This window comes from Heliconius melpomene, chromosome 16, assembly GCF_056956725.1.
Source record: "Heliconius melpomene rosina isolate 202511_hmr_F chromosome 16, ASM5695672v1, whole genome shotgun sequence".
In the NCBI taxonomy this organism is placed as follows: Eukaryota; Metazoa; Arthropoda; class Insecta; order Lepidoptera; family Nymphalidae; genus Heliconius; species Heliconius melpomene.
The window spans coordinates 11,589,634-11,603,722 of NC_140404.1; the positions used below are offsets into that span (position 1 = coordinate 11,589,634).

The following is a 14,089-nucleotide window of genomic DNA, read 5'->3' on the forward strand; positions in this document are numbered from 1 at the left end:
CCAGCGAGATACCTTTTTTGTTTATAATTCAATTTTAATAACATTTTTTTATGTTTCATACTAATTTCGCACTTAGATTATTTTAATTGAAAATATTTACCATTTTTTTTAAATATGATCAAAAATGATGTACAATCTTGTTATGAAACAGAGTGCCGTCTGCCACTTTTCGTTTAGTTCTTCTTCTTCTTTTTAATTCTTCTTTTTAACTAATTTCGTGATGAGTTGCGAAACTCAACGCCACGATTCGTCTTATTACCCGGGCTAAGAAATAAAAATAATTATTGATTGCGTAATAATAACTGATTCCTTCGAGTGAAAATCGAACCCGCAAACGTCGAGCTTACTTAGCGATAGTCATACGTTGTGTGCGTCACGACAGCTACAAAAATAATTTTAATATAATCTCATTTACTTTCTAATCTGAATATTTATAGGATAACTTAACGTATAGAATAAGAAGTTTTTCATACCTACAAGTTCACTAGTCAACGATCATTACTAAAGTTTTTTCTTAAGGGCTATATTGTTATATTTTAATGATCCTCTTTGGACGAGTCGGAAACGAACATGTCGAGTGTACCTTACAAGTGTTTATTCATATAATTATGAAGGATTTCAACTTCACGCTGTATCCCGCTATAGAAAAGGGAACTTTATAGACGGTGTTGTTAGGTGGTGTAAAGACTGCACAATTATGACCAGTTCAAATTTATTTTGAAGAATTTATATTATATGCAAAATAATGACGTTCATTCGGATGAAACAAGAGACAAGCTTTGGGAAATATATGACCCCTCTAGATTTCTTAAGGGTCTAAAAGATAATGCCCTGAAATTCCTCCTAGAATGAGAAAACATGGTGTTTTACGTTTCATAGATCACGCAAATAGAATAGCTGGCAACCATTCGTAAATGTTTTTACAAATCCTACAACAATATGGAGTTAAAAATTAATTAAATATATTTTTCGGTACTTCCAATACTCGTATCAGCTTCGATCGGCGAACAAATTTGATTTCGCTTCTATCGGAATTCCATTGCTTTTATCAAACGTACTCGTATGTACATGTATCTAATGCTGCGTTTTATTTTCGCAGAATTGACGTCAGTCGGCGTTAATTGAATTTTAACCGACTTTAAAGTGTGCGGATTGGTAATAAAAATACTTACCTATATAATATTCACAAATTCATTTAAATGTATCTTTTATCGAGTTAGTGTGTATATCAGGGCAGGGAAAATGTTTTAAATATAATCATCCTCTTTGATGAGGATATCATATCTTCCAGTGGTTCTCCTTCCTTCAATAATGGGCGTTGAGCTTCACAATTCAACACACAATGCCTCGAAAATTAGGCGGTGAGTGTGGAACGCAAACTTGGGAAGTTCCCTCTGCCTACCCTGCTATATGCGGGATACATAACGTGAAGCTAAAGTAAATACTAAATGATTTCTTCTGTAAAACAACACGAATACCTCCGTAACATCGTTACCGCGCTGCAACACACGTGATGCAACTCCCAGTGAACTACCAGCAACTAGTTTGTACGTAACGCTTAATTAGAGATCGAGTTAACTTACACTTTAAATTATTGTATCAGGTTTATCTCTACATATCTTAAAAGGTTAAACTAATTTTTAAACATTTTTAATAGTTTCAAAGTATTATTCTACGTTAAGGATAGATTTCTTTTAAAAGTATAAAAACTCTGTTACGAACTCGGGCGTCATAGAAACAGTTCAAACGCTGCGATCGCTAAACCATAATTTCTTGAAAAGCTACGTTGAATTTTTAATACGTTTATGCATGTAAAGTCAGATTTTCATTCAAAGCGCGGCGAAATTCAAAGTTTCGCCACGCAGTACTTCGAGAATTCGATGGAAAGTGGGGAACGGAAGTGTATTTATGGGAACGGAGTGATGTGGGATACAGCGTATAGTTAAAAAAAAACCAAGGAAGTTTAATTTTATAAAAGTACATTTTGTTTTATATGTTTGCTGCAGTAATTTAATCACAGCTTTTAACTATATTAAAATCGTAAGATAATACTTGAATATGTACTACAGGAAAAATATCGATTCCTAGTTAGTATTGAAAATTGATTAAATTTACATACAAATGTCATACATCAGAAGTATATTTGGTTAGAAAAAGTATAAAAAATAACAGTAAGTACTTATAACTTAGCTGGATTTGATTCGGCGCCTTTTGGCAACCGCCCAGTGGTGCATTTTAACCTTTTTTGATGTTCAATAACTCTTTAATAATTTTTATAATAGAAAAGTATGGTATGGTTCTATTATTATGACGTTCCGAGCGTGCCAGTTGAGCACATATCACTTCGCCAATGTCACGTTGTATGGAGAAAACACGAAGAAGGTTGTACGAAAGTCCATTTAATTTTAAATAAACGAAATAAACTCGTCACATCTGATCAAATATCTGATCTGATCAAATAATTTTTAATATATAATACATTTTGGAACGTTCCATAAGTTATTTTCCAAGCTTTAATTTCGAAAAGAGATTTTATAATAGATTGACAATTTATTGAACTATGATATTATATTAATCATATTATCATTATTAAAACTTTATCTTATTGAAGTATTAAATTTTAAAGCAGAGCCTTTCAACATTTTCATTTTTTACAATTAAAGTAACTGGTGTTTGAAACCGTAATATTAAACTAGTGAAAAGTGATAATTATGTAATATCTAAAAAAAAATCAACTCGGCATACTTTTGGTGTAAATCATCTATAGATCTCTAAAAGATCTATCGATATCCAAAAGATTTTAAATACAATATGGCGTACATGATCTATACAAGTGATCTATAGATCATGGTGTCGTCTTCGCCGCGTGCGCAAACGCGGTCGCAACACGACGTCGACCCAGAAAGAATAAAGGCGTATTCGGTAAGTGTTATAACTAGTTTGCTTCAATGCCATATATGGTATGAATACGCTATAGTTCTATATGCATTTTATATATATATATTTGTAAGTGGTTTTTGTAAGTGCGTATATATCAATATTATATTATTATAGTGGATTATATAAAAAATAGCATCACACTGTATATTACACATAGTAATGTTGGCAGAGGAGGCCTAATGTTAAAACAAAATTTAAAATTTAAAATAAAAATTTCGAGATATTAATGTGACGTGTTGAGTGGCAAAAGAATAAGTTGAGTTGAGTAGTTAAAGTTAAGTTCTGTCACTCAATATACAATATTTCGATAATTGGGCGATGCTTTCACTTTGTTCAAACAACTACATACGGGTTGCAGCGAGATACTGAAAAAAAATAACATGGAAAAATGCTTAGCCTTAGTAGTCAAAAACATCATCACTTCCACGCCGTTGGTCGTAATGCCGTGTTAAATGACTTTCGTGAAATAAAATATGCATAATGACTATATCCGCGCCAACTAACTTTGAGAGACTTTCGTTTTATATGTTTACATATATTCCTAGACATATGATATACTATTATATTTTTAGATGCCATATGATATTTTTTTGGAAAATATTAAAATATTATTTATTTTTTTTTGGCTTTGAGTTCCATCAACACGCGATGTTTTCGAAATTCGGTGGTAGCTGAGGAAAGGAATTGCTATGAATACTAGGTTCCTAGGTTCTCTCTGTCTATCCCGCTGTGTGCGGGAAAAGCGTAAAATTAAACAAAATACATAAGAAAATCGTTGGGCGCAAGGAGTATATTTTCAATTGATGAAATAAATGGAACGAAGCCAAGAAGAGCAAATTCAAGCTAAATACTAATATAGCTTGAATATAATTAATAAAATATTCCAAACTAATACCAGATCAAGTAACTAATTAAAAAAAAGTGCACTAAAACTTCTATTCAATTCTGACATTTTTAATAAAAAATATGTCATATATGATGAATAGAAGAAAATTCATTAGAGATATAAAATATTCTCTGTGAAGTGAAAAAGACACTTTTGTAATAGTTGGTACCATTTGAATGAACTCATCTGGAAAGCTCCACTAATTAGCAGCTCTAACTTTGGCCCAGAGCAGTTCTGAATGAGGTTTTACACCAATTTTTGCTGCGTTTTCCACCATTTTTTTACATTTTAGTAACGTTCTCGTTAATTGGAATATTTAAATTTGCGAATATGTGAGTTATTTAATTTAGTGGAGTTTTTAATTAAACGTTGTATATATATTCTTTATTGCACATAAAAACACATAGGAAATACAAAATTAAAAGTTTAGTTAGCAAAGGTGGGCTTATTTCTAAAAGAAATCTCTTCCAGCCAACCAATGGAAGTGGGTGACTGTCAAATAGCGGGAAGAGAGTACAGTGCAGTTATCAAAGGAGAAAAATCACTAAGAATTTAAATAAAAAATAATAATCACAAAAAAAGAGTAAATACATATCCAAATACATAAATAGATACATATACACTAAATTTATAAATACAAACTATATATAATACATATATACTAAATTTATGACAATATACTAATATACATATATAAATAAACATATATATATATATATATATATATATATATATATAAATACGTGAAGTGCGGCTGTCATGCTCAAGAAAAAGAAAAAAAAAAAAAACTGTCTGAATAAAATTAGGTACTAGTTCATACTAGCAAATAAATGTTTTTTTAGCTGGGATTTGAAGGACAGTAAGGAAGGACTTCTTTGGATAGGGATGGGAAGTTGGTTCCAAAGTGATGTGGCGTACACAGTGAAAGACTTATGGAAGAATTTGGTACTGCTCATAGGTATCTCGAGCGCCGGAACGACGCACGACCGCCTAGAGCGTGTAGGACGGGGGAGAATATTAAAGCGGGAACGTAGGTAGTTAGGAAAATTTTGGTAATTGAGGATCTTAAAAAGTAAGGTAAGGATGTGCATATCACGGCGAAGACGGATTGGGAGCCAATTAAGTTGAGCACGAAATTGAGAGACGTGGTCATACTTACGCAGGCCAAACACAAAGCGTATGGCGAGATTTTGAAGTCGCTCTAATTTGTCAAGTAGCTCCTCATTCGCATCCAAATAGCAAACGTCAGCGTAGTCGAGAATTGGAAGGAGAAGACAATGCGCAAGCATAATTTTTGTTTTGTGAGGGAGGAAATATTGGAGACGCCTAAGGGAATGGAAGGAGAAGTGCATGCGCTTGCTGATTGCATTGATATGTGGTACCCAAGACATGTTACAATCAATGATAAGACCCAGATTTCTAACTTCACTACAAAAAGGAATCGGTTCTCCAGAGTAGCGAATCGCTGGCACAGAATCCCAGTCGATTTTTTGTCTAAGCCTACTGCTGCCTATAATAATAGTCTGTGACTTTCTAGGGTTGATTAATAGACCAAAAGATTCCGCCCACGATTGAATAGCACTGAGATCGCTATTTATACTTTCAATGACTTCAGGCAATTCATTTAAATTACTATGGCGATAAAGCTGCAAATCATCCGCATACAGATGGAAAGGAGAAGTAATGACTTTTGAAATATTGTTAATAAAGACAGAAAAAAGAAGTGGAGAAAGAACGCCGCCTTGGGGAACGCCAGCAGTGAGCTCAAGCCAAGTCGATGTGATATCGTTTGCTTTTACACATTGCCGGCGGTCGAAGAGATAAGAGCGGAACCAATTTATAGCTCCTGAAGAAATATTGACTGCTCGAAGAGTGCCAAGGAGTATGTCGAAATCAACAGAGTTAAAGGCACTGCTGAAATCCAGTAGTACCATTACAGTGAGCTTGGTGTTGTCCATAATGCGCACCGAATGTCCTCCGTAATATTCAGCAGCGCTGAAACTGTGCTGTGGAAGGGACGGAAACCGGACTGAAAAGGACACAGTAAATTGTTGGTTGAAAGAAAGGAGTAAAGCTGGTTATTGACTAATGATTCTAGGATCTTAGATAGAACAGGAAGGATAGATATTGGACGGTAATCAGTGACTTTAGAAGGATTTGAGGTTTTGGGTAATGGAATGACATAGGCATTCTTCCATTGTGAAGGAAAAACATTACATGACAGTGAAAAGTTTATAATGTGGGTGACCACTGGTGCAATGCTTTCCCACACAGGAAGAATCATCTCTAGGCTGAGATTATCAATACCAAAGGCTTTAGTGGAAATGGAGTAAACACACTTCTTGACATCATCCTCTGATACAGCATTGAAAGAAAAGGAAATCGAGCCTGGTAGGTCAATACGCGACAGCAAAGCAAGTGTGTCGGATTTTACTAGGGGACTTATATTTAATGGTGGAGTTGTAAAAAAGGAATTGAGAGTATTAAGATCCACTGAAACTTGACGAGCTTCAGTGGTTTTGCCTACACCAAACGACTCTAAGAATCTCCAAACGTGTGCCTGACTGAGATTCTGGATGGTTTTGTGGAAGTAACGACGCTTAGCATCCCTACACATTCTGTTACAGATATTTCGCAGCTTTTTATACGCAGTGAAGTTTTCTAGAGTAGGCGATTTTTTGTATTTAAGCTTAACTCTGTCACGTTTAGCCATAGTTTTCCTAATAACATCAGTTAACCATGGGGCAGGCGCATGCTTCATACGATTTTTAGTATTGTATAGCTTTTTCTGTTCTTGTTCTCTCGTAATTTTCTGCTTGTAAAAAATCTCGTTGAGGTTCTTGCATTGGTTCTTCTCAGGGTTGTTGCAGTAACATTAATGGACCGGTGATAAATTATTGGACGTTCATAAAATAAAGCAAGTGTCTTACTTTGAAATCTTACTTATCAGACTTACATAAGTGTCCCAAGTGCGCTGTCCAGAGAACATGAAGGGTATAATTTTGCTGTACTATTTTACGAATACGTAGAAAATGTTGTGATCTGCGGATAATCTCCGCTTAACTTCGAAGGTTGTATTAAGTAGTCAGCTCTATCAGCTGACATTTCAACAGCCATAACAAGAATATTTTATGATTAAGTGACAATAAAAAAAGAAAACTAAGTATAAAAAGAAAGAGAAATTATATCTCATATTTTATTTGAGTGCTATATTCAAATATCATCGGCGTTGAGTTTCACCACTCAACACACAAACGGAAAGCAGAGAGTGGGGAACAGAAGTGTTTTAACACTAGATTTGCCTCTTCCCTGCAATATGGTAAAATACGTGAAACTGATAAGTTAAACAGAAGCTTGTAAAAAAGGGAAAGAGCGATCGACTTGCACTCTAAAAACTAAACACATTTGCATAACTAAAAGTCGGTAACTAAACTTACTCCAGAGCTCCCTCTGCTAGTTACCCTGAAAAAAAACATATTTAGTTCTTTTTTCAGCTCTATAAGTATTGTATCCTAAATCTAAAGTCAAGAAATTCCGTTTCGAACTTCCAAATTCAAAACAGTTCAGTAACGAAACTCAACATCTTTGTCTTATGAAAATAATTCATTATCTGGAGAAAATATCGAACCATTGGGTGTATAGTCAGTCATTGGTCTCATGCATTTTTTTAGCTTCACATTGTATCCTGTACATAGCACGGTAGGCAAAGGGGAACCTAGTGTTAAGAATCTACGTACTCATTAAGTCACTTCCGTTCTCCAATTTCCGCCAATTTCTTGAGATATTTGCGTATCGAGTAGCGGAACTCGCGCTTTTGCCCCGATACCTAAGCGAGGAAATATAAATATTAAAAATTGAATTTCCTAAAGTGGCAATCGAATCCACTGCGCTACGACTGGCTTCAATACATAATTAGTAAAAATAAGAAAAACGAAAATGCCCAAAGCTATTTCTAGCTATCATATGGCCTAATACAAGACTATTTATACAATTTTCATAGTACGGCCTTCTCGTGGGCTATAAATAGTATCTCACAACCGCAGTGTAGCTATATACATATACTGTATGTATGTATGTATGTACGTATGTACGTATCTACGACACTCCCTCTGGGCTGTGACGTCACATGTTGTGTAACTAGATTTTGTATAGATTTGTTTGTAAAGTTTACTCGTGTGGGGTTTTTATACTATTTTTTCAATAAAAAAAAAAACAATTGTTACTTAAAGCTTAAACTATTTTAATTTGCATGTAAATCTGCAAAAATGATTAGTTTTAAGGATTAACGGTTATTTCAATTGCCTATCTACATTTGAGTCTACAGTGAGGCCAGTCGTGACACCAAGGCACAAAGTGAGTATGTAAACGCGATGGTTGGAAGAGAAATGTTTATTTAAATTTATATATTTAATATCATCGCTCTGCATATGTAACACCTCCAGAATTCTGCAAATTTGGGGAATGGAGTGTCTTAACTCTAAGCTCCCTCGTCCTACCCTGCTGTGTGCGGGATACAGTGTGAAGCTGACATATACATCTACATTTTGATAAAATTATTAAAGTAGTTAATTTGAAATTTCAATTTATAAAGGTACATCACTACACTTTAATGGTAATTCTAATTTCAGTATAACCGCACCGTACATCTAACATTACAATGAACATACGGCTAGTATCAGAATATAACATCATTAAAATATGTTAATTATGAACATTATTATTAGATTTGATTAGGCCATCGAGGTCGGCCGAGGTCCGCGTAAACGCGATGGTTGCGGGTTCGATTTTCATTTTCTCGTTCTGGTAACAAGACAAGTGTTTTTAGCCTCACGCTGCACGCCTCTCATATAGCAGGCTAGGCGAAGGGAACCTAGTGTTAAACACAATGGTTCTCATTTTTAGCCCAGTTCTCAAGACATTACAGGTGTTGAATATTAGAAAAGTTTTTCTTATTAAAGCGAGGAAAAGTAATTATTTTCCGTTAAATAGCAATTGAACCCACAACCGTCGTTATTACAGTCACCCGCTATGCCACGACGACGTCTATAGTATATAGGTACTCTTTGTTCTTGTTTATTTCTATATAAAATGTTCTAGAAACGTTAGTTCGCTACGTTTAGGTACATGGCATGGAAATGCAAAGTTGTAATACTCGCATACCTACTGCGGTGCATTTCTCTTATAAGAGTTTACCTTATAAGGCAGTTTTAGCCATTCAAATGTCTTTTCATATATTTTTAGCTTAAAAATCTTTTTTTTCATCGTTTTCGAAACAGTATCTTCTATCGTGTTGCGGGAGGACAGCATCTACTTAGAAGAATATTCTTCTTGATAGTGAATTTCATAGTAAAAGAAGAAGAAGCTAAATAGTATATATTAGGTTGCCAGATTTCCTCTTCAAAAGTGCCTAACTGTGAACCTATTGTTAAGATACTCCGTTCCTATTAAGACAATTTTGTTCTATACTTTCCGCCGAAGTGCAAGCATTGCGTCTTGATGGCGCCCGTTACCAGAGCTAGAAAATGAAAATATTAAATATTTCACTACCCTAAATGGGAATAGAACCCATAACCGTTTACAGTCGCACATTGGAAATTTCTGTAACCATTTGAATTCAAACCTGCGACCATATTGTTACCACTACCTCATCAAAGAAATATTTTTATATACGAATGAAAATTGAAAGTGTGCAATACAATGTTAATGTTTCCCTTTTACAAACATGCGGGCGTTAAAAGAACATAAAGCTGGTTACGAAACCTCGGCTTTGGCTCGGGCTTTTATTGAAACGTAAAGCCGATATGATATATGAGGGTGTTTTAATTATATTTTTGTGAAATTATTAGTAATACAATATTGTAAAAAGTTATAGAAAGCGCGGCGTTAAGTTCTGCCTCGCAATGTCTCGAAAAATTCAGCGGAAAATGTGAAACGGGGTGTCTTAAAAGTAGATCTGCCCTGTAGCCACCTGCTTACTAAACTAAAAGAATAAAATATTGTACCTAATTGCAATGAAATCTATAGTAATACTATAAAGCTTAAAATTTTGTTTGGTTGAACACCCTATTCTTAGAAACTAATGGCTCTATTAGAATTTCTTTTCGCATTCAATTTGACCACAAAGACTAAATCAAATATTAATTTATAACAATTTTCTCTTAAACTAACATCTAGATAAAAGAGATTTTATATAACGTGAACATTTCTAAACGAGCTACTAATTATTTGCGCACTCTTTTGTACATTGTTAGTGGAACAAAAGCTTTAGTTAGCTTTTGGTGGAAAGATATCATATGTATGAATTATTAAGTTTTTTAATTTTAAATGAAATGGAAAGATAATTTTAGGGAATAGAAATCAACCGTTGCGTCGCGGCGCAACGTTCGTCGACGACGACGTGTCGTCTTGGGCGGTTTTCAAGAAGTGCGGGTTCAAAATTCGTTTCGGTTAATTTTTATATTTTTCTTATAAATCATTTACATGACGATTTTTCTTGATTTTTATTAAATGACTGATAACTGATGACTATCACTTTTTCACTGTCGTTTAATTAGTATATTTTTAATAATTAAAAATGTATAATAAAACTTAAAAATTATAATTTTTCGCAAAACGCTTCTAAGGCTACAACTATTTAAAGTAATTTACAAATTCTAAATAATATTACCAACTTATTCACTAAAGAAAACATTTATGTTATTGGTGGTAAAATAAAAGACGCGTGAAAGTCACCTTGTACGGTGCAAATCAAACACCGTACCACCGTGACGCGAATGACGTCATTCACCAACAAACGCAAGGTCTGTTTCTGTCATGCTAATTACCGTGCTGTCAATATTAGATTTGACAGGTTGTAGATTCAAACATTTACTGTATGTATAATGTATGTAGGAATACAATGTTATTGTGGTGTGAGTAAGGCTTTATGTTGATTTACTATCATAATTAGTAATTAGGTCGTCGTTATGGCGAACGCGACGATTGTGGGTTCGATTTCTATTAAGACTGTAAAGAAAATACTCCATATTTTCATTTCTTCGATCTGGTAGTGGCAACTAGTCAAAGCGGCTACAATTTTTTTGTTTGGATATTTTCGGTCTATTGTTAAATAAAATAAACGATAGTTTGTGCAACTACTGGCTCTTGCCAGTAACTATAATAGAAAGTAACTAAATGTTCATTTTTAAATCAGTAAGTAACCTCTGTGCCAAATAATATTTCTGCAACATCTCAATAATAACTTACCCAATCAATATACCACAATATAAAAAGATATAAAAAACCAAAAATTTACCCACAATACCAATTACAAATCCAAAAATAGCCTTCTATTAGTGCAAAGAGGAAATTCGAGTGGAGCGCTGGAATAAATCGTTCGGGAGCATTAGCTGCGGGTGCAGTACTTCTTTTATAGTCGAAGATCCCCGGGCCCCTACACCTACCTCATTTTAGCAAAGATGAAATTTGAAGACTTTTAGTCAAATATGTAGTTAAGTTAGTATTGGTTTTCAATATCTTGAAAGTGGGGCTCTTTAAGAGGTCGCGCCAAATAAAGGTAGATCGCTGTCTGGGATGACATGATTGAGCCAACGGATTGGTCTGGGCGCTTATAAGAGATCTTGAAATAGTCCATAAATATTATATGCAATATTAAATCTTGCTAGTATAAGGTAGATTGGCCCAATTTTAAACAACCTTAAGACGTCTGGCAGGAGTAAAGGTCCATGTAAAGGTTTTGGAAATAATAAATATACGTTGTAAACATTATTCTTAAAAAAATATTTAAATACGAGCGTTTCTACTTTAATGTAGGTACCTTAAGTTGGCTCTACCTCTGAAAGGGCTTAACTTAAAATTAGACTATTAATCCTCAAAATTTCAGCTTCACTAAAATGACGTAGGTGTGTGTCCTGGGATCTCAGTCTAATACCTATTGAATGTGAAAAGGAACTGTCGGGCCGTCTCGTCGATATAACGTGGAAATTGCTAGGGGATGAAATGTCTGTCGTTTTTTACTACCCATCGACGGGTTGGATGGAAAAGCTTTAATAGCTTTTTGGTCGATTATGTTGAATGAAGGAAAAAGTTATGTGTTTCTGGTTTTGTATTTTTTTTTTTAGTTAAATTACTCAACAGGTCATTTTGTAACGTGATGGTTGTCTTTGCTTGGGTACCAAGGCAAAAGCGTGGCGTTGAGTTAAGAACCTAGTGTAAAGACACTCCGTTCCGACTTTCCGCCCAACTTTCGAGACATAGCATGACCCAACGGTTGCGGAACTCAACGCCGCTTTGTTGTAAAAATAAATCAATTTATCAAATGGAAATTAAACTCACAGCCATCGTGTTAGCATTTAGACTACTCTGCTAAATTATACAAAATTAGTAGATATAAATATGACCTATGTTATCAAATTACACGATACAGTCAATAGGTTACCCATCGGTTGTCTAACCTTTTGTTATACCCGATATGACTCCTCAGATACAGATATACTCGTATATTCAATTGTATCACATCCACCTCAGTCGAAGCTCTGAGGTGTATTACCTATACAATATCAAAGTCAAAGTCAATAATAATAAGTCAAGATATGTATATGTTAATTTCAAACAATTACGCCCATGTCATTGATCTATCCTAAGGAAATTTGTGTGAATTAGTAGAAAGCATCTTCTAAAATTAAGATTAATTAAAATTAATTAATTTCATTGTCGCTCGCGGTTTTACCCGCGTGATTTTCCAATTTTTCCATTAGATATTTTAGGCGGTCGTGCCGCAGGGGCACACGTGTGTGACTGTAACACGATGATTGTAACTTCGATTCCCACTTGGGGGAATTAATTATTATTTCTAAGTATTTTCATTTCTTTGCTCTGGGTACTAAGGCAAAAGCTCACCTTTACATATAAACAGAGGAAGCCTAATGTTAAGACGCTCTGGTCCTCACTTACCACCTAATTCTAATGCATTATGTGTGGAGTGACGGAACACAACGCAACGCTTTGCCACCACAGCGGAGAAAATGAAAATATTAATTTAATATTTTATTTCCTCGAGTGATAATCGAACCAACAACCTGTAAAAAAACTTCTCTTTTAAGTATTAGCTCACAGAGAAATATTTAATGGCAATATTAAACTATTGTTGGCTTTTTAGTTTCTAATTAATATATTATTAACAAACATTAAACATCGTTTCTTTTTCTTACAGGAACAACTCCGTCAAAGGAAAGAAGCGGAGGAACGAATCGCCGCCCAGAATGAGTTCCTCCGAACTTCACTTCGAGGTTCCCACAAGTTACAAGCGCTAGAGTCGAACCCCCCTTCCAGTACTGCCTTCATTAATGATGCTTATGAGGAGGACGCCAGCGATGAGGCTACACAACTATATGCACTTGTTGGTAAGTTGAAGATAGGTAGGTTCGATTTCCATTCGAGGAAAATTAAATATTTTATACTTTCTTCTCATCGCTCTGGTAAGGCAAAAAGCTGCGTTGATTTCCGCCACTAAATAGGAAATACCTCCAGAATTCGTCGTAAAGTGGGGGACGAAAGTGTCTCAATGGGATCACAGTGTCCTTACCCTAGGTTCCCAGGTCCCCTCTGCCTACTAATATAATAATATACAATATTTTCTATTAACAGCCCCTAAAAACATGAATAAACAAAACCAGTGGCGACTTGCCTTAGATAAACCACCCGAAATCCTAAATTAACCACCATAATATCCCCATAAATTGCTGTGTCCACAAGCGCTCAGCCCCCATAAACTACAAGCGGGCTTACAGCGTTATGTATGAGAAAGTGCGTTTTGTCGTTAAATTATATTAATTATATTTATACAGTGTGCGTGGTTAAGTATGGTTAGGTTAGATAATTATTTTAGGTAATTTGAGGTCAGTCGTGGCGTTAGGGCATAGTGCTATTGTAAATGCAAGGGTTGAGGATTCGGCTCTCACTCGGTGGAATGAAATATTTATTACGAGGTCACGAACAGACGACAGTAAAGCATGGCGTTGAATTCCGCCACTCAACAAGCGATGCCCCAAGAATTCAGTGGCAAGTGGAGAACGGTAGTCTTATACTAGGTTCCCAGGGTCCCTCGGTCTACTCTGCTATGTGGGGGAAAAAGTTAAGTAAAAGTCAATAAAAAAGTCTATAATGTCAATTATTTTGTTTCGATATGGGAAAATAAAAAATAATAACCCTCTGGAAAGACGGCGTTGAGTTGCGTAACTTAATACGGAACGTCCCTAATCTGGG

The 14,089-nt window shown here is 34.9% G+C and overlaps 1 protein-coding gene across 3 annotated transcripts in view; it reads left to right on the plus strand.

Annotated features, from left to right (window-relative positions):
* sdt (MAGUK p55 family member stardust) overlaps positions 1-14,089 on the plus strand; it is a 133,437-nt gene that overhangs the window by 108,385 nt on the left and 10,963 nt on the right. For all 3 annotated transcript variants that reach the window (XM_085199073.1, XM_085199075.1, XM_085199074.1), the window contains one exon: positions 13,038-13,227. In XM_085199073.1, coding sequence (XP_085055199.1) covers positions 13,038-13,227 — 190 coding nt within the window. The remainder of the gene's footprint in view (positions 1-13,037; positions 13,228-14,089) is intronic.